General features: G+C 25.1%; 4 protein-coding genes across 4 annotated transcripts; 2 read left to right on the plus strand and 2 right to left on the minus strand.

The window, feature by feature from the left end:
- Nucleotides 1-2,235: 2,235 nt before the first annotated feature.
- Phum_PHUM378440 (uncharacterized protein) lies at nt 2,236-4,296 on the minus strand (the record flags this gene model as incomplete). Its single annotated transcript, XM_002428343.1, has 5 exons — nt 2,236-2,494; nt 2,563-2,913; nt 3,106-3,272; nt 3,560-3,936; nt 4,065-4,296. 5 exons carry the CDS (start codon nt 4,294-4,296, stop codon nt 2,236-2,238), a joined length of 1,386 nt encoding a protein of 461 aa, XP_002428388.1.
- A 365-nt stretch (nt 4,297-4,661) lies between these two features.
- Nucleotides 4,662-7,827, plus strand: Phum_PHUM378450 (uncharacterized protein; the record flags this gene model as incomplete). Its single annotated transcript, XM_002428344.1, has 10 exons — nt 4,662-4,824; nt 4,991-5,084; nt 5,157-5,320; nt 5,621-5,795; nt 5,941-6,079; nt 6,421-6,590; nt 6,662-7,003; nt 7,085-7,284; nt 7,407-7,588; nt 7,654-7,827. 10 exons carry the CDS (start codon nt 4,662-4,664, stop codon nt 7,825-7,827), a joined length of 1,803 nt encoding a protein of 600 aa, XP_002428389.1.
- An 896-nt stretch (nt 7,828-8,723) lies between these two features.
- Nucleotides 8,724-11,905, minus strand: Phum_PHUM378460 (D-serine/D-alanine/glycine transporter, putative; the record flags this gene model as incomplete). The annotated part of the gene is made up of 10 exons (XM_002428345.1): nt 8,724-9,068; nt 9,144-9,269; nt 9,427-9,595; nt 9,659-9,858; nt 9,960-10,093; nt 10,190-10,492; nt 10,729-10,963; nt 11,079-11,224; nt 11,387-11,567; nt 11,732-11,905. The coding sequence occupies 10 exons, from the start codon at nt 11,903-11,905 to the stop codon at nt 8,724-8,726; spliced, it is 2,013 nt and encodes a 670-aa protein (XP_002428390.1).
- A 986-nt stretch (nt 11,906-12,891) lies between these two features.
- Nucleotides 12,892-21,309, plus strand: Phum_PHUM378470 (uncharacterized protein; the record flags this gene model as incomplete). Its single annotated transcript, XM_002428346.1, has 23 exons — nt 12,892-13,095; nt 13,166-13,367; nt 13,452-13,616; nt 13,884-14,117; nt 14,417-14,752; nt 15,430-15,552; nt 16,285-16,389; nt 16,469-16,725; nt 16,821-17,042; nt 17,126-17,364; nt 17,481-17,578; nt 17,653-17,793; nt 17,861-18,087; nt 18,367-18,474; nt 18,610-18,805; nt 18,903-19,119; nt 19,252-19,519; nt 19,596-19,757; nt 19,843-19,978; nt 20,150-20,319; nt 20,494-20,713; nt 20,868-21,114; nt 21,204-21,309. The coding sequence occupies 23 exons, from the start codon at nt 12,892-12,894 to the stop codon at nt 21,307-21,309; spliced, it is 4,383 nt and encodes a 1,460-aa protein (XP_002428391.1).
- Nucleotides 21,310-21,697: the final 388 nt, after the last annotated feature.

Below are 21,697 nucleotides of genomic sequence, written 5' to 3' on the forward strand. Positions count from 1 at the left end.
TTTTTTTTTGTTAATAAACTTCTGCGTTAGTAAAGGATAAATAATTAAATAAATGAAACTACGTATAAAATAACATCTAACACTATTATTATTATTATTATATTAATATTGAAATTTCAATGGCAACGAATTGATAATGTAAAAAAAAAAGAAAATGTTAGGAAAAAAAATTTCGATAAAAGTTTATTATTAAGGTGACGGCAAAAAAAAAAAAAAGTTTTTATGTTGCTTCTTTAACATTATTTTTTTTTTTTTGCTTTTACTTTTTCTTTTTTCACTTTTTAAACTCTTTTTCCTTTTAAAATTTTTTTTTTTATTCTCTTGTGAAATCTGTGTTTTAGGATAAAAATATTTTTTTTCAAATTTTGTTTTTTTTGTAAACTTTAATGTTTGTTTATTGAAATTTTACAGTTTTTTAGTTTTTTATTTTAGATTTTGAGTATTTTATAAAAAAATAATTTATAATCAATAATCATGTGCAGAACAGAAATGATCTGATTTGAAGAAGCAACTTTCTTTTCAATGAAAAGAAAAATTATTTATTTGGGATATTTTTTTTTTTTTATATAAATTTGCATTAAATTAATTCCAACATTCCACCATTTTTAATATCAACTAACGACAATTTTTCACATTACAAAAAATTTTAATCCATTAATTTAAAAAAAAAAAAAATATATATATATATATATATATATTAATATTTTTTTTTTTAAGCATTTGAACAATTTGAAACTCATTTTAAGAAAAAAAAAAAATTAGATTTTATTATTTATAACGTATTGAAAAAAAAAAAAAAGAAAAGAAAGAAAATACATAAATATATATATATATATACACATAATTTGTCATCGCTTCTCTCCTCACAACTTCTGCTATGAACACATAGTTTTAATTATTTAATATTTAATAAATGCATTTATATATTTATATATATATATATATATGTATTAGGCAATTTAATATTTATTTTTAATATTTTTTTTTGTTTTTTTTTGTTTCTAATAATTAATTTAACTAATGCCTTGTATATATGGCCGTTGTTTACTAAAAATAACAAAATAATAAATTAACTGCACATTCTTATCTATTTAATTTTAATTATTTGTTGTTATTACGATTTTATTTACCAAAATTTTCAATTTAACAATAAGATAGGAAAAAAAAAAAATTAAGTTATATAAAAATAAATTTATTAATAAAATTGTGATAAAATAATAATATAATCATTCGTTTTTTTTTTTTTTTTTTTTTTATGTATAAACTCAAGTTGATTTAATTTATTTTATTTTATTATCTTTTTAAGATGTTGTAAACATACGAGTGCCTTGCTTATTATTTATTTAATGCACTATTAAGTTTAATTTTATATTAAATAATACAATTTTTCGTCTTTTTTTTAAGTCATACTACAAATAGTAGAATACAGCATTTATTGAAAAGATATCGTTTAAAAAAAAAAAAAAAAAAAAAAAAACGCTAATATGATTATTAAAAATATTTTTATTAATTATTATTATTATTATTTAAAAACAAAAAAAAATATATATATATATACATACTAATGTCGTACTAAATAAAATTAAACCATTATTTGTAAGTAAATAATTAATTTAAAATAAATGATGTTCCCAAACGAAAGTAAAAAAAAAAAAAAAAAAAAAAAAAAAGAAATAATAATAATAATCATCTATTCCTGTTCTTTTTCGTATTGGATGAATAAAATAATATATTTTCCATTATTTAACAATAATTTAATTTATATTAAAAATAATAATTTTATAAAAAAAAATTATTTTGTTTTTGTTTTTTTTGTTTTTTTTTTTTTGACAAATTTCGCCGTTATTTAGTTTTATTAAAAGTTAAAAAAAAATTACGTATCATCTAATGGAAAAATATTTTATTTAATAAATAATGCAAGTCACGAGTAATAATTTTTTTTTTTGTTAAAATAATTTTGTTTAATTTTGAATAATGTTATGTAAAAAAATTATTTATAAAATTTTTTTTTTTGGGAAAAATTCGATCAAAAATTTATTGAATTTTATTGTGTTTATTGTGTACCTACTTATTTTGATCGAGTTTTTTCTTTTTTTTTTTTTTTGTATTATTATTATTTTCACTCTTGTCACGTACTTGTACTTCGTGTTTACCAATATTTATTCCAGGTCTTTTACCCGATTTATTACTGTTATTGAAAAAAATTAATTAAAGTTAAAATTCAATTTTAAAAGATTAAACTAAGCGGGAAAGGATTAAAAAAAAATAGATTTGTAAAAAATATGTTTTAGATGTTTTATTGAAATTAGTTGTATTGATATTTAATGCTTGTAAATCAGTTATTTTTGAATCATTTTCCAAAGCTGGAATCGTTGATATGTATTCTTGAGTCGCCCATAAAAATGTGTCCAGAATATTTTCTGTACATTCTGCTATAAAACGGTAAAAAGGTCTAACGTCTCCTTCGTTGGCTAATTCTAAATATTCATAATACCTAAAAACATAAATAATATTAATGCTCAATTTATTTTAATTAATCAATTTTTTTTTTTATTTAATTACCTGTGTCGATCCTGCTTGTGTATGATTACTGGAGGAAAACCTGCTTGCATAAGTATGGCATTCATTAATAGCCTGGAAGTTCGGCCGTTACCATCATCGAAAGGATGAATTCTAACTAATTTATAATGTGCCAATGCTGCATATTTAACAGGATGCATTCTTACGGCAGATTCTGAATTTAGCCAAGTTTCAAATTCTTTCATCAACGGTGGTATATCGTTGGGCGATGGCGGTATAAGACCGCCTACGTAAACTTGGGTTCTACGAAATTCTCCACTGCTAAAAGGATTAACGTAACCCAAAACTCGTTTGTGAATTTCTAAAATATCTTTTAACATAATTGGACCAAACCTAAATGATAAGATAAATAATATTAATCGTTATTTATATTTATTTATTTTACTTTGAATTATTTTTTAAATTAAAAAAAAACATTGTAAAAAAGTTTTTGTAAAGCCTTTAAAAAAAAAAAAAAATTGTAATTTTGAAATGTATGTTAAAAACTTTTAAGAAAATTATTATTTTCTTACTCTTAATTTTTACCTATTTACTAATGTTGTATTTATATATTTTAGAGCAGCATCTAAACCGAGGATTTCATTGTGTTCAAAAATTGATTTTCCTCCTATAGCCATTTGAGTTTCAACAATTGATCTAGTTTGAGAAAGAGTCATTGTGTTTCCTTCTATTCCAACAGTATGATATATATGCTGCAATAAATTGTTGATTTTTTTAAAATATTAAAAATGTAAGAAACTACTTTATTTTTAGAGTACATAAATTGTGATTTATTTAAAAATTACATTTTGAAACTTTTTCTAATATTTTTTAACTGGTTTAAAAAATGTATTCATTGTTCATTAATAATATTTTTTCTTACAGATTAATTTAACATTAATTTAATGTAATTATTAATAATCAAATAATTATTAACTTTCAGCCTCAATATTTAAACTGACACATGCATTAAACGATAATGATTTATTTTTAAATTCACCTGAAAATATGCTTCTTTTTTAGCTCTTTGCAATCCTATAAATGAGTCTGGAATAGCTGAAATTTGATCTCTCTTTTTATCAATTCTCTTTAAAATTTCATTTTCCATTTCCTCAACTAAAGGAGCAGTACGTTGTCTATTTTGAATAGCTTTCTCATGCTCAGGGCTATAGGTAAGGGCTTGAAAATAAAGTTGATCTGCTTGTATTACATCATTCTGGGTTTCTTCTAAAAATTCTCCATAATGATTTAATATGTCAGAGTGTTTTGGAGCTAAATTTGTGGCATGTTTAAATAACTTGAATGCTTTATCATATTTCCCTTCAATTTTCATTTCTAGAGCAGCATTCATAGAACTAATAGCTTCTAACTCTGAAACTAAAATACATTTTTCCTATAATAAAAAAAAAATTAATTAACAATAAAAAAAAAAATGTAAATGTTTTTTAAATACTAACCAAAATTGTGTTTTTTTTTGGACAGCTCAGGTTTTCTAAAATATATACCTGTATATTCTTCTTCAACAATTTGTAAGTGACTATCTTGAGGTAGCAATGAATAAATTTTTTTAACAGGCTTAATTTGATTGGTTAACTCATTTTTAAAATATTTTATAAAATATAAAAACAAATATGCCAAGCACACACCACAGAAAAACAAAAGGTATAAATGAAGTCGAATCATAACTTCTTTTTGAATAAAAATATATTCTAATAAACTATAAAAAATAACAAACATTTTAAAACGTCATTGTCAAATATTTACGATTCACTTTAAAGCTTATTTATATATTAGATAATAATAAATAGAGAAATTGATTAACAATTTTTAGGGTAAACATTTTTATAATCAATAATAGCAGAAGACTTTAGTGAATGTCTAAAGACACGTCTTGTTTTGAAGTATCAGAACCGTCGGATCTGTCTCGGAGATTGTTACTATTATTTTTTTTTAAATATTATTTATAATTTAGTGAAAAGTTTTTATTATTTTGAAGATTTAAGGTATTGATTTTTATTAAAAATTTACTAACTCAAATTAAACATATTATTATTATTATTTTTTTTAAAGTACAATTTACTATTAAAAATCATTCGAATAAAATGCTGATTTGTAAGCATTGTAAAAGAAACGAACTATTGGAATATCTTGAATGTAATAATTGCGGAGAATACATTCACATCGATTGCCTTAAAAGCTCTAATGTGACAGATATGTTATTAGGAGATGTATTTTTTATTTTCATTTGTAAAGATTGCAACGTCAGTGAAGAAGATTATATAGAAAGAGATAAAATTGCATGGTAAATATAATTTATAAAATTTTAAAATTATGTTTAAAAAGTTTTTTTAATTAAAATAATTTTATAATAAGTACTATTTTTTAAGGGTTGATGTTGTATTGCTTACACTTTACAATTTGACTAAAAAAGGTCTGGATGAAAGTTGTTATGGCTACTTTCACTGTGATCAACATATTAAAAAATTTGTTAACACAAATTGGAAAATATTATTCCCTCATATGAAGTAAGAATTTTGTTCATATTTAAAAAAATATACATTTCATTAAGATTATAAATAAATTGTTTTCATTAATAGAACCAAAAGAAAAAGTTGGAAGCAAATGATTACTACTACTTTAAAGTCATTCACACCTGAATATTTCCTTTGCGGTGATGGTCTTTTTGAATTTCCCTCTGGTTTAACTGGATGGTATAAATTGGCAAAGCCCGACATGCTTCCAAATTGTGCACTCTTAGATCGTAAGTTTTATTTTTGATAATTTTCAAAAGGTTAATTTTATTTCCATCTAATTTTATCTAAAATTAATATAAAATTTTCTTTTTTCTATTATTAAATATATAATATATTTTTATATAATATAATATATATTATATAATTATTAAATTATTATTATATTATTATTTAATACATTATTATTTATTATATCATTATATTATATTTTTTATATATTTTTATGAACCAAGATTTCAAACGTTTTACACCTATAATTTTTTATTACAGGTTAATTTATTACATTATTATTGTTTTTTGTTTTTCAGGAAAAGGAAAAAAAAAGAAAAGAAAATTAAAATCAGAACATGAAACCCTTGATGATTTTGGGGAAGAATCTACTTGCTCCGATAATAATACCCAAGAATCAGATCAAGCTCGATTGTCTACGTTAAATTTTTTTTCCTACGATAATTCATCAATTCAAGAAAATATGTATTCCAGGTAAAATTCTTATTACTTTTTAAAGTCTAGTTGCAATTAACAATTTTAAAAATATTTGGTTTTACTATATATATATATATCTTTTAAATTTTAATTTAAATAGAGCTTAATCTTTTTAAAATAAAAAAAATTATATTTATTACAGGTCTTATGTGAAACCAACACCCTCACTTTCAGAGTATTTGTTTGCAGAAGATGATAAAGCAGATGATATTGATATAGAAGTAACCAGTGTAGAGTCTGATTTAGATTTAAAAAATCAAAATTTTTCCATGCTTCAAAATGTAAGTACTTTTTTTCTGTTTTTATTTTATTTAAATAATTGTCATTATAAAAAATATAGTGCATGTACAAAAGGGTAATTTATTCTAAAGAAGTTTCACATTCATTGCATGTGCACAAAAGAAATTTTTTAAATTGATACAACTTTTATTGAAACTTAGGAATATATTTTTAATTTTATTTACACAATGGTATTTTTTTAAAAACAATCTGCATAAAATTATAAACATAAATTATTAAAAATATTACTAGAATTTCTAAGAAAATAAGTATTCTTAGTTGTATTTTAAATTAAACAAATACATACTGTTTGTACAAAAAAAAAAAAAAATTGTATTTTTAGTGTGGAATCAAGATTGAGCCCAGTATTAATGAAGGAAGTAATTTAGATTCTCAATGGAGCAATAAATTTGACTTGGAAAATGATTTTCGATATTCATGCAAAAGCCTTTTTACTAAAAATGAATTCTCTAATTGTAAACCTTGGCAAAAAAGTTTTATGGTTTCAGGAAAGTTAGTATTTGAATTTTTTTATAAGTTTTTATAAATATTTTAATATATAGATATGATTCTTTATAATTTAGATATGCATCCGTTAATGAATTTAAAGAAGATAACATTGTTCTTAATTTATCTAAAAAATTACACAATACGTCCAAAATGTCTGTAGCTGATATACGTTTACTCAGAAAACTTAAACTAAGAAGACTGAAAAGAGAAAAAAATTTAAATATTTTTGATATAAACTCGGTATTAAAACGGTCATGGTCGCTATCAAAACCTACTGTTGAATATAGAGTTCTTGATAGGTACTTACACCAAACAGTATTGAATAGTAATGATGGAGAAAAGTTTGAATCATTTAAAACAAGATTGTTGGGAAGCTCAGAACAATATGAATGTTTTGTTAGTCCTTTTACTCAGAGGTGAAAAAAAAAATTTTTTAATTTAATGTTTTGTTTTATAATTTGTCCATACTTGTAATATTATAATTTTTTATTTTTCAGAGTTTTAAAACCATTTATTAGACGGGATTATGAAAGTGTACCAATTTGGTTAAAACTTATGGATGAATTATTAAAAAAAGTTGATCCCAATAGTTTAAAATCTTCTCCTCGAATTCCTATAGACTATACTTATGTTAGACCACAACACATACCAGCTATTAATAGTTTAGCCCAAAGATATTTTTGGCCAGGAATAAATTGTAATTTTTTTTTTAATGAGTATTTGATGCTAGTTTATTTAACTATTTAATAAGTTTTTATAACATTTTTAAATCAGAATTTCTTGTGAATGTCAAGGAATTTATTTTATTCTTATTTTTAGTATCCGAATGTCTTCAATACCCAGATTTCAGTTGTGTTGTACTTTACAAAAAGCTTATAGTTGGTTTTGCATTTCTCGTACCTGATGTTAGTGTGAACGAAGCGTATGTCTCATTTATTTTTACTAGACCCGAATGGAGGAAAGCTGGAATTGGTTCTTTTATGCTTTATCATTTGATTCAGGTATATTATTATTTAAATTTTTACTCCAATCAATTACAGTGTTTTTTAAATTAAATATTTTTTAGACATGCATGGGCCGTGACATAACTCTTCACGTTTCTGCTACAAATCCGGCTATATTTCTATATCAAAAGTTTGGTTTTAAAATGGAAGAATTTATACAAGATTTTTATGAAAAATATTTACCCGGAGGTTCTAGAGAATGTAAACATGCCTTTTTTCTTAGACTTAGTAGATGAAAAAAAAAGTTTAATATATATTTTTTTATTATTATTATTAATTTATAAAATTTTTTACAATTTCCATTATAATAAATTGCCGTATGCTAATAATATAATTTATTTACATACTTACATCTTAAATTAAAAAATAATTTTTAATTTTACAAAAAAATTTATTGCGTTATATATAATAATTATATTTATATATTGATTTATAAACAAAATATTTTAATAAATTAAAAAAAATAAGAAATTAGTCGTTACAAAAAGTAGGAATTATTTTAAATATCATGTTAAAAAATTTAAATAAATAAAAAAATTTTTTTAATTTTCAATAATTATTTTATAGGCGTTTTAGTCAATAAAATATTATATTCAATATAAATAAATAATATAGTTAATAAAATATTCACTTTGTGCATTGATATTAAAGTTTAAAAAAAAAAGAAAGATTTTAAAGATTATTTATAATTCTCTAACATTGATAGTGAAATTTGAAAAGTTATTTGTGCTACAACAAAATATTATGTAATAGATTAGGCACTGCCTGGCACGGGAACCTGATGCATGTTTTTTTTTTAGAATTAAATTTAAACAGTGAAAAAAAAGTCTTAAAAAAATTTGTTGGTGTATACAAACAGATGATTGTCTGAAAATTTTTTCATTTTTTTTTTAAAATAAGACCCTGCTTTAATGAATATAGATAATTAAAGAACTTGACATAATTTTTAAAAAAAATAAAACAAGACAACCGTTAAAAACAACCTTTTGGCTTAAGAAAATTTTTTTTTTTTTAAATACTGATAAAATGAAAAATTACAAATAAATTTTCAATGGAATTGTAACTTCGTTTTCAGTGTTTAGGGTCTATTTAAATTTTAAAAATTAATAATTTTTTTTGTTACCAGACTAAATTAATCACTATCTAAATCTACAAGTGAAGCAGTCAAAGTTTTACTTTGATGGTATTTACGTCGATCAGAAAAATCAACATTATCTTCATTTAACTGATTCGTTGAAGTTGGCACAAAAGGATGTAAAGGCGGTACTACCATTTGTTCAAGTTCTCCACATTTTTTACCAGCAACACGAAGGCAAATGCTTTTTAACCAAAGCAAAAATCTAAAATGATGTGCAAGTCCTGGTTTGACCGCTGGATTTGCTGCTCCCACATAAAACCAAGTTATTACGACAACAATTATGCAAACAAGCGCATACATCCAATCAACCAAAAGCATAATGACGAATTTGGTAATTGCCTATATAAAAAAAAAAAATCACCGTTAGATACAAAACCTACTTCTTTTTATTTAAACATTTTATTTGAAACTTACGCCAAACAATGAAAGCCATCTGTTACACAAAGGAGAATACCAACTTCTAGGTTTAGAATGAACTTGTTTTTCTTCATTATTAATGCTATGATTGTTCAAGTCTGAGTTTTCATTTCCTGAATAATTCTAAACAAAAAGTTTAAAATACGTTTTAAATTTTATTTGAAGTATTCAATAGACTGTTTCAAAACACTTTGCCAAATATTAAATAAATTTTGTACAACATTAATGAAAAAAAAAAAAAAATTGTGGTGGTACAATAAATTTCATCTTGTATACTTACATTTTCCTTTGTTTGATGTTCAGTTCTTTCAGGAAATAGATAATCTAAATCGTTTTCAAAACGATTTCCTGCATATACGGGTTGAATATCCCCATTTTTGTTTGAATCTTCTTTTTTAGAAGTTGCACCGTATCCATGGACTTCCGAATTACTTTGTGATGCCTTGTATCTATTTTTAAATGTATAGTCTTAGTCTCTATTTAATTATTTATTTTAAAAATTTTTAAATTACCTGAAACGTAGCTCATTTTTCAGTTGAATATCAAATGTTTGAGCCAAAGCAAAGTAAGAGTAATCTATGGATGCATAAGTTAATAAAAAAGGCATAGTTATAACAGGTCCCAATGTATTAATATCACCAATTAAAATAAAAGTTAGAGTTACGGTAGCAACGACGATCATAGAATATAATGGAACTTTGTTGGGACCACGCTGTAAAAATTAATCCTTATTTTAATAAAAAATAAATAAATTTTTGATTTATTGATTATTAAAAAAAAAAAAAAAAAAAAAAAAAAAATTCATTAACTTACTCCTTGACCCAGAAATTTTATAACAGGTAAAACGTTTTGATTAGCTATTGACTGCAAAACCCGAGGAGTTCCATACATGGCAGCCAAACACGAAGACATTGATGATACATAAAGTCCGGCCAACAGCAAAACTTCTGTATTAATATAAATTATTAAAATAAATTTAATATTTTAATTGCTAATATTAATGTTTTTACTGATATATTTATTTACAGAATATGGCGACTTACGAATAACGGAAACTTTGGCAGTCATCATAAAATCGGTTAGTAGCGCATCACGTCGACAAGTTGATCCCAAAAACAATATAAAGGTAAGGTAAAGGAATGTTCCCGTGCATATAGCTGCTAAAGATCCATTGGGAATGTCTTTAGAGGGAGCTCTTAAGTCTCCACTCATATTAATACCAGCCATGACTCCCGTGACAGTGGGAAAAAAAACTCCGAAAACAGTAAACCAATTGTAACCATTTTTATAATCAGAATACAGATTTTCCGCAGCATTATTACTCCTCCACCCTGTAAATCCTGATTCTGAAATTTTATTTTTTTTTACTTTAGATTACTCAGATAGTTTTAAACTAACTTGATTTTTCTAATTTTCTTAAAAAATAAAAATAAAAAAACTTATTTTGATTTCAATTACAGAAGTTACATTGGGTTTTTAATTTAATTAAATAAAATTATATAAAAATATATATACATGTAAATGTAACTAAATTTTCCTAAATAAAAACTCAGTTTTTTGTTAAAAAATATTTGATACATACCAGGAGAAGTATGAACAAAGCTACCCACAGCAAAATCTAAGCCAGCCAACAATAAGATAAGAAGTAAAATAAATTGAAGTTTCACAACCCATTTAACTCCAGCAAGATTGATCACACTGAGTAAAATCACTGCTAAACTTGCAAAGCCTCTTACTGCCCAAGTAGAAACGCTAATGTCAATAAGTCCTGCAATAGATTCTCCAAATCCTAAAACATACAGTGCACAACCAACAGCCTAAAATGAATAAAATTGTTATTGCAAACTATTAAGTTTTTAAAATATTTTTATGCTGCCTGAGTAAGAAAAATAAAATTTTCAATAATAAGCAAGAGGAATATTGAGAACATACCTGTCCGAAACAATAAATCAAACCAATGGAACCACCATATCGAGATCCTAAGACATGTGAAATAAGAAAATATACACCTCCACTTTCCATTCTACATCGTTCACATATTCCAACAGCAGATAAAACTGATATCAATGCAACAGATACTGAAAATTAAAATTTATGTAAGAAATTAAAAAAAACATTTAATAATAATACTAAAAAGTAAAAATTACAAAAATAATTACAGACTTGTTCCAAAACATCATTCAAGGCCAATTATTTGTTACTATAAAATAAAATTGAATAACTCAGTTTAACTTTAATACCTGTAGCAAAAACAATTAATATAGCATTTAAAATCCCAGCTTGAGCTACTATCCAGCCTGATCTTAAGAAAACTATGACACCAAATATATTAATAAGGCATGAAGTGAAAACACCATCCCATTGTCCAAAAAGAACTGGCTCAGATATAAAAAAATTGGATTTCCACCAAGGTTTGTGTTTCTGTAATTGTACAATAAAAAAAACATATTTTCACTAAGTTACAATACCAAATAAAAAAAAAAGTTCTTGTCAATTTAGTTCAAATTAATGAAAATTTTTTTACCCCAAAAAAAAAAATTGTACTATAATAATGAAAAAAGAAATTTAATGTAAAAATGTATTACCTCTTCATTTGCAAATAATTCATTTCCTTCTAAAGCTATATGACCTCCTCTTTCAAATCCATCATGATTCAAGTCAAATGAGGAGGAATTATTCGAATTAGAAATTTCATTAAGGCCAAATTTATCCCATTGAATTTCATTAGATTTTGCTTTTTCAGACTTTGATCGCATCATTATGAGTGCTTTAAACTTTTTTGTTTAAATAATAGTAAAATTTTTGTCAATATATACAGTGAAAAAAACCTAAAAAAAAAAAAAGTATAATTTACTTATAAAAGACAAAGAAATAAGGCTATTAAAAATAAAATTTAGCTATTTAAAAATCAATTCATGGTAATTTTAAATTATTCATCATTCTTGAAAAATATTATCAGATGTACATTTATTAAAATAATTCAAAACTTAAGATTAATGTAAAACTATATTATAAAATTAATATAAATATATATATATAAATTTTACTGATAAGTAAAATACAAATTACAAGATAAGAAAATTACAATTTTTCAATATGTTTCTAAAAACATATTTAAAAATATTTTATTTTAAATAGTTACCTTTTTGATAAATTGCACTTCATCAGAAATTTATGATGATTTTATATTTTCATATATAAAATATTAATTTTAAATTTTGTCACAATTAATTTAGAATAAGAGTTAAATTTGTAATGTCAATTATTTTTATGGAGATCGATTAATACTAATTGTTCAAGTATCACAAGTCATAATAAGTGGGCATAAGTTGTTATTTTACAGATTTCATTTGACAGCAGAAGGTAGTTAGTTATCTCGTGAATACGGTGATTTAACTTTTGACGCCTAATCGTAACTTATCAAACGTAGTGGCGACAACTGCAACGTCAATTACTGAATATTATTATTGTTATGAATTTTAATTATAATTTTAAAATCCAATGTTTTTTTAATTTATAACAACTTTTTTAATGCACAAATGCGTACTTTTTATACGCTTAGGTGATCACAAATTTTATTTTACATAAAACTGTATAATATAAAATGAATCTATGAATCTAGGATTGCTAAATAGGGTTAATAATAAAGTGCGTTATGTTTTGTAACAAATTTTTTTTTTTTGAGTTTCCGTTGAAAAATATTAATTCAATTAAATTCTTACATTAGGACATTTACTTCGGAGGAATGTATTCAGAATGGACTTCTATAAGTTCTCATTTCCAGTGGCTGAATGATGAAAGGAATAGCGTACTCACAAAGTACCCAGATTATGTAGGAAGAAACGTTGTTACAACAGTTCTCAAGCCATTAGCTTCTAATTTAGGCATAACTCAGGCATCCGAACCGAGTCCGTTCATGTCAGACGATGAAGTGCTATGGAATATGCAAGTGAGTTGTAAATTTTAAGTCTATTGATAAGGAAACAGACAAAACAAATTTTTTTTTTTTTACATCATAGGTCATTTGTTATGGTCTCAGCCTCCCTTTTTCAGAGCATGATATTATAAGAGATTGTGTGTCAGTTTATTGTGAATGGTTAAGTTCTCTCAATCCAGTTCCAAAGGTTAGTGTACCTCATCCAGTTTGTGATGATCCTAATTTATATGGAAGAAAAATTATTTGTCATTTTTACAATTTATTTGTTCCTAGGAAAGGAGAAGGTATTAAACAGATTTAATTTTTTTTGTTTTCAAAAATTTTTGTATTATTGACACACCATACAATTGTTATATTTGTTATTGTAGCTCCAGATACAATTAATAAACAAGCTGTTTTATGTCATAGAGTATTAAGAACAATTCAAAGTATTGCCCAAACTTCAAAAGTAATAAATCAAGAAACTTGGGAAACTTTACTATTGTTTCTTCTTTCTATTAATGACACAATTTTATCTCCTCCTGTAATAAAAGGTAATAATATATTTCATTAATTACACTTATATATTTGTTTTTAATATTTTAAAACTATGCTTAAAAATTACTAAGCTGAGTTGAAAGTATGATATTTTCATAATTTAAAATAATTTTTTATTAATCATTTATTGAATAATTAATTTTTGTTAATAGAGCTTTTCACGTGTTAGTTTAAGTTTTATTTGAACTATTTTTAAATTATTAAAATGTTTTTTTTTTTTTTTTTATTCATTCTTATTTTATTTTATTCTTTTATTTTTTTAGATGATATCTGTGATCAGTTAAGTGAAAGAGTTTTAAGTGTACTATTGGAAGTATGGCTTTTGGCCTGTGTAAGATGTTTTCCATCTCCTCCTTTATGGAAGACTTTAAAAGAAATGTGCTTAAATTGGAGACATCGAATTGCTTTGATTGAACAATGGAATAGAGTTCATCTTGTGCTGATGTCCAAAATTTTAGGATTTCTTTTCGGTCCTAACTATCCTCCACTAAAAATATGTAAGTACAGTATTTAAGCCAGTATATTTCATTAAAAAAAAATTTATTATATCTGTGAAACTGAAAAATTTTATTTTTATTTTTTATAAATCAAATTTAAAATCTGAACGGTGGCTAATGAAATCTGCAGTGAAAAACTCAGAATTGTAAAAGTTATTAAAAGTTTAACAAAAAATTTAAAATTTAATTGCAGTTAAAACGAACTAAATAAAGCGGATGATTCATATAGTAGTAAATAATATTTAAAAGATTGAATTTAAAAAATTTTAATGTTTATTACTTAATTATGTAATTTATAGGTGAAGATGATGTTCAACTCATTCCAGTTGATGCCACAGCAGATTGTATTGTACAATCCTGGTATAGGTTTCTTCATTGCTTGGGTAATCCAGTTAATCTTTGTAAGCCCTCTGTCATCAGTCAAACCCCTGAATTTTTACAATATGCAATTACAAATGATTCAGTGGTTGATCCATGTCAACATCCTTGTTTAAATGCTCTTCCCCAAATTTTTCTTAAAGCCATAAAAGGCATAGCTGGTGAAGTTGATGCTTTTCTTGGTAAGTGTAATGTCAATATTTCATTATTTATAAAAAATTTATTATTTGATTGTTCTTACTCAAAGTGGCAATTCAGTTTTCATACAAGACTTTTAAAATTTCAGAAGTTTAAGTAATCAAGTCTATTATCATATTCTATTAAATGTATTATATTATACATGTTTGTTTTAAAAATATAATAAAAAGAAATTGTATACATTTTTTTAAATTCGTTGGTTCGAGTGACCATAAGTTGACCGAATTTAAAAATGTGTGTACCACAATTGTTAAAGGTTTACTTGGGAAAATTTATATTAATGACTATGTTAATATAAATTTATTAATGTATAAAATAAAAAAATTTTTTCATACTATTTGTGTTATACAAAATGTGTATATTTCGGCGGTTTTATCATGTATTTAAATCTTTAAATATAGCACAGATAAAAGTTTAAAAGCTTCAATCTTATATTTACAGTCGCAAATAACGCAAAATTGAAAGCCTACGTTTTTTTCTGTCGCGTATATATTTTACTTACTTCTTAAATATAGCTTTTTTTTATGGGTAAAAGGTTAGTTTCTTCCGCTCATGACTAGTTCATACCTTTTATTTTCATAAAGTTATCATTGCACACTTTTTACTAAATGTAAAAAATATAAAAAAAATAAAATAATTTTTTTTAACTTTATTATGCTAAAATTTATTAGTATGATTTTTGGTGGGGGATCAATATGTATGATTTCAGGAATTTGTTCAAGTTGTCTTTATGAAGAAATCACCGGTTTTAAAAAAGAAATGGATCTTCTGCCATCAACTCAAACGCCTCCCACCCAGAGGCGTCTTCCTAAGAGCTTAAGTGTTGCACCTTCTTCTGTTGCAAAGGGTATTTTTTTAAGTTGCACCTTTTTTTTTTTCTTGCTTATTTAAGAGCACAAAGCTTTTTCTCGGTGTGATTGGAATTAATTTTTTTTTATTTCTAATGGCGGTAAATATTTATCACACGTACTCGTATTTTAAAAAATTGCATGCTTCTCAAATGTAACAATATTATCATAATTAAATTATTTATGTATTTAATTATTATAATTTTTATTTGGTCATTGCTTATTGAAAATATGCATCAAACGACGAAATAACATATTGTAAAAATTATAAATAAAATTGTTAATGTTTTTAAATAGATATTTCATAATGTTATGTCAAAATTATCATCATTTGAAATAATTTCAGTATTGTATTGTAATTATCAAAGCAAGTATTTTACATTTATAATATATATTACATTGTTTTGCAAAATATCAATTTAAAAAAAAAAAAAAAAAAATTATTTGTAGAAAATTTTATTTAAATTTATCACATGTTTAAAATACATTTAATTATTTGTTAATTTAAGGAATACCAAAGGCAGCTTTAATAGGTCTTACCAGTAGTAGAACAATCGTGCACTCATCTTCGGTTTCTAGTTCTGGGCCTACGAGTAACGTTAACCAATCAAGTAAGTTTTAAATAATTTTAATAATTAAAAAAAAATTTACTGTCAAGCCATTAGGTTTTGATACTTTATAATTTAATATGATGCGTTTTTATCTTTCAGTGACTTCTTATTCGACTTCCGAAGTAAAACCAGCTTTTGCACCCAGCAGACCCAAATGCAACAGTATATTACACTTTTTTGGAGATTGGTTATTTGAGGCTGCCAATATCGGAATTCATCATCGCATTTTTTCTTCAAGTAATACACTCTTTCAAATAATTATTACTAAATCTTATAAAATTATCAATGTTATTTTTTTTTTTTTTTAATTTTAAAGCAGGTTCTAAAATCAATCTTACGCCTTTCGTAATTGATAGTAGAAAAACAAGTTCTAATTCATCTCAACCTTCTTCCTTGACCGACGATAGCGATTTATTTGATGCAACTACAATGAATAAATTCGAAGCGGGTCGAGCTGAAGCCTTTGGAGCTCTTTGTCGCATTTTCACCGCCAAAAAAACAGGAGAAGAAATTTTACCCGTATACCTATCTCGATTTTATATTTCTCTTTATTTAGGACTTCAAAGTCACGAAGTAATTAATAAAAAACCGTCATGTAACTAACTGTTGTTAAATCCTAAAAGTGATCACTTAAAAAAATTTTTTTTTTTTTTTTGTTTAAATTTTAGAATCGAGAATGTACAGATGTTATTGCTAGCATTCTAATTAATTCTACTGATATATTTCGTCTCGATTTGGACGGAGTATTGATTCTTCTTCCATCATACATAGAAGCTTTAGAATTGGTTTTTTTTAAAGGGTCCAAAACATTAAACGGATTCAAAACGGAACTTCGTCAGGCTTCTATTCAATTATTATTATCAATGATTGCTCTTCCGCTACATTTTCAGGTTTGTTATATGATAAACCGTTAAAAAAATAATTAATTTAATTAAAAATTAAAGAATGGTTATGCATACATTTATTCCAATAGGATTTGCAAATAAAAGAAATGTTTCCAATTCATTCCGAGGAAAAAAATTTAACGGTAGGGGAACTAAAATCAAGACTTTTAAATTTGCTGATAACCGCTTTGGAAGTAGAAACTGATCCAATTAATGTTCAAATGCTTTTGGGAGGCCTTATACTAAGTGTAGAAGATTCAGCTTGTTCTGAAGAGGAAGAATCTGTTATGCAACCCGACAATACTTCAAATTTAATATCATCAGGCAAGTAATTTCAATGAAACTAATTTTTTTTTTTTTTTCTAAGTGCAATTTGTATTTAATTGCAATGCAATAATTTTTACATAAAAATTTTTATATAGGGTCAGATGCATCTTCGGGTAGGAGTTTAAGTCAAGTCGATCGAAGAAGTTTAGGAGATTGGACGGATTTTTCCCACGATTCTATCAATGGTAAAAAATTACATTGTACATTTAAGTGTTGTAAGCAACACTTTTTTTTTTTTTTTTTTTCCACATTGTCGATATGGAACTAAATGTTAATAATTTTCTTTCAGATTGCGCTCATGGATTATTTATTAGTACAACATACCTAGTGTGTCAGCGTTTGATATCGTCATGGAAAAGTGAATTAAACGTTTCATTGGCTGCTTTGGAAGTCCTTTCTGCCCTCGCTCGCATTTACGTAAAATACTCTGGTAAGTAATTTTACAAAAATTTTAATAAATATTTTTTAAATTTTATACATGTGGTATTTTTCCGTAGATATTTTAGAATCTAAAAGAGCAGTAAAGTGGCTTTGTGACTACATAGTCATACAATGCAACCGACCTCCACCCGCTCATTCTAAAGACCTTCATAGTACAATTGTTGCTGCTTTTTCATGTTTATCCGTTTGGCTCGTTTCTCATCCAATACTTTTAAACGACAAAGATTGTTTTTCCACAGTTATGGATGTCGTCGAATTAGGAATTTCAGGTTCTATATCTCAGGTGAATAATAACTATGTTAAATTGTGCCATTTTTTTGATTTTACCTTCAGTTCGAAAGGTATGAAAATTTGAAAAGAAATATTTTCATTTATTCAATTGTTTACATTATCTTTAAAGCATAAATCACGAATATTCGTTTCGTTCTTCAAGTCTAATTTATATTTAAGTAAAAATACTTGTGAAAATTTTTACCAGTTGTTCCTAATAAAAATTATAATTTGTTTTTTTTTTTTTTTTTTTTGTAATTATTAACGTACTAATGAATTTTTTTTCTTTCAGGGTAAGGCAGGTGAGCCAGTAAAAATGAAAGATCAGAAAGAACTTAAACCGGCATCCATGAGAGTTCGAGATGCTGCAGAAAGTCTTCTTAATCGTATATTAGAGCAGGTAAGAAATAAAAAAAAAAAAAAAACATTATTATTTTCATCCTTTTACTTTTTTATTTTTTAACAAAGAGATTTGAATTGAATATAACTCTTATTTTATTATTTACTTTAAATTTTACATTTTCTCTTATTCAAGGTGGGTTATTTTCCATCTCCTTGTGGAGCAGAATCATTGTCCTCACTTTTAGATGAAATATCTCTTCTAAAGTATTGTAACTCATGGCCAGGAGGTGACATTGATCGAGTTAGTGCATGCCAGAGATTTAAGTATTTCGTTGTTGATAATAGCATTTTGTTGGCTTTATTGGAAGAACCATTAGGAAACGATCAAGGTCGGTTAGTGGACTATTGAAATATAAACCCTTCGAAAAAAAAAAAAAAAAATATTTAAGTCCTTCATTTTTATTATTTTCTTTCTTTTTAATTTAGATCCTCAGCCAACTGTCACTGTAATAATAAGAGGTCCTTTTGGCCGTCATGCGTGGACTATGCAACTAAGGCATTTACCTAGGCATAAATCTGGTATTAAACATCAGCATACCTCCAATCCGGGAAGGCCAATTCCAATAAATGACGTAGGACTTAAATACGATATTAAACATCAGCATTTCCCTGATAATATTGAAAAAATACCATTGTGTAAAGTGTATGTATTGCATGTAAAACTTATTTTTTAACATTTTTCAAAATATATATATATATAATTGTATATTTACTTTTAATAATTTAATAATATTTTTCTTTTAATTATATAATTATGGTAAATGTTACGTTTCAGAGATAAATCCATTCCCAGTATGAGATCTCTGACTCTTGACGAAAAACTTTCGGATGAACAAACAAAAATGATTGAATTACTTGAAAATCAATTGGAATTAGAAGAAGCCATTAAAAGAATTGGTCAACAATCGGAAAGATCGTTAGAGTTCCCGGATCCTGATAGAGAATGTTATCCTCCATCTGTAAAAAATGAATTTCAAACAGCAAGACTTTTTCTTTCACATTTTGGCTTGCTTTTTCTCGACTCGGAAGTGGTAATTTCAATTGTGTACTTTTTTTTTGTTGTTTAAATCAAACACATAATAATTTGTTTTTTTTTTTTTTTTTTTTTTTTTTTTAAAGAATCATTTAGCTACTCCTCTTGTAATGCTTGACAACAGTATTCCAGGATTTTGTACTGATTTGGAAGCTTTGGACTCAATCAGTTCTAGAACTTGTGACACCGTCCACGTATTTTATGTTCGCACTGGTCAAAAAAGCGTACAAGAAATTTTATCAAATGCAGTTAGTATTCTTTGAATATTTTTTCTTAAATTAATTTTATATTATTAGTTCTTTTTAACAATTTTAAATACTAATGTTATAATAGGCAGCGGATAGTGTTGTCGATCCCCGTTTTATGGAAATGTTAGATTCATTAGGATGGCCGGTCAACGTTCATCAACATCCTGGATGGACAGGAAACACTTCTACTAGTTGGAAAGTTCAATCCTTATCAAAGCAATGTAAATTTAAATTTTTTTTCTCTCTCTCTCTCTCTCTCTTTTAATCGACTCTCTTTTTAAAGACTCTAATCTTTTCACCATCCATTTCACATTTCTACCCGATTTCAATTTCTTTGAAGTGAATGTGTTAATTAAAAAAATTTTAATTTATTTTATTTTATTTTTTAATAGTTGAGGACGATTGTGATAAAAACAATCCTTGCATTTATTCTGGGGATAAGTACATTCTTTATTGGGCTGACATATCTTCAGAAATAGCGTTTATTGTACCCACTCAAAAATCCAATATTCAAATTCAACTTGAATCCGATCCTTCTTTGCTTCTAGGCAAACAAGGTAAAGTTTATATTAAACTGTCATTATTTATTAATGCGAAATTGTTATTTATTTTAATTATAAAAAAAAAAATCTTAGAAATCTTATTATATATATATTCAAATATGTAAAAAATTTATTGATATTTTATTTCAGTGATAATTATTGTTATTATTATTTATATTTTAGGATTGTGCGAGAAAAATGTTTTTGCTCAGGCTGTAAATAATCAAAATCAAAACCAATTTAAAATGAAAACTGGTTCACTTGATTTGGATAAAAATGACAAAGAAAAAGTCGAACCGACAAGACCGGGAAGACGACTCGGAGTTTTAAAAAATCAGCCATTTATGAATCCTCCAACAAAAGTCATGCTTGTTTGGTTGGAAAGCTACGAGGATCACATAACATTTCCTGTAGGTTAGTTAGTGAGTGTCTGTGTGTGTATGGGTGTGTACATTAATCTTTAGAACCATTAAAGAACTTTTTGTATATACCCGTGTGCGTGTGCGTGTGCATGTGTGTGTGTGTGTGTGTTGGCTAGTGTATAATAATTTAATTTAAAAACTTTCAGACGGTTTACTCGGATATTGTAACACTGGCCTTGAAACGATGCCACAAAAACCCGAAGATACTTACGTTATATTTCTTCATGCTCTTAGTAGTGGTTTGTTAAGAGTAAAATTACAAGGTCCCACTGGAAGAATGTCTTTATCCATTCCTTTGGTTGATGGAATTGTCGTTTCTGAAAGAACGCTAAGTTCGTTGGTTAGACAGACTGCTCTAAATATTTGTAAGAGAAAAAGATTAGACAACGACAGGTAATTAAAAATCAATTTTATGGTGTCTTTTATACATATATTGATCTGTGTAAAATAATAATATAATAAATGTTATTGCATTTCTATAGTTATCATCCACCTCATGTGAGAAGAAGGCTTAAAGTTCAAGAATTTACATCCCGATATAAACGAAATTTAACACATTCTCAGCTTCTCAGTTTTTTGTTTTCTTAATAATGTAATTTTTTAAATTATTTTTCTTCTTTAAATATATATATATATTTATGTTTAATAAAATATGTTTATTTATAACAATTATTTAATTTGAAATTAAAATTTTTTAATTTTAAAATTGAGATTTTATTTCAATTTTCTAAATTTGCTTTCACCTACTTTCTATCGAATACCAATTCACAACCCTTTATTATTGGCATTTGAATATAAATTTTTATTTATTTATTTATTTTTTTTAATCACGTAAATAATAAAGAAATTGTTATAGCCATATAGCCAGCGTTTTGTAAAACGTGGGGTAAATAAAATTATCCGATTTATTCAAATTAATTTTATTTTAAATATAGCAGAAAGCTTTTTTTTTAAAAACAATCAACAAAAAAAAACT

This window comes from Pediculus humanus, genomic scaffold, assembly GCF_000006295.1.
Source record: "Pediculus humanus corporis 1103172107855 genomic scaffold, whole genome shotgun sequence".
In the NCBI taxonomy this organism is placed as follows: domain Eukaryota; kingdom Metazoa; phylum Arthropoda; class Insecta; order Psocodea; family Pediculidae; genus Pediculus; species Pediculus humanus.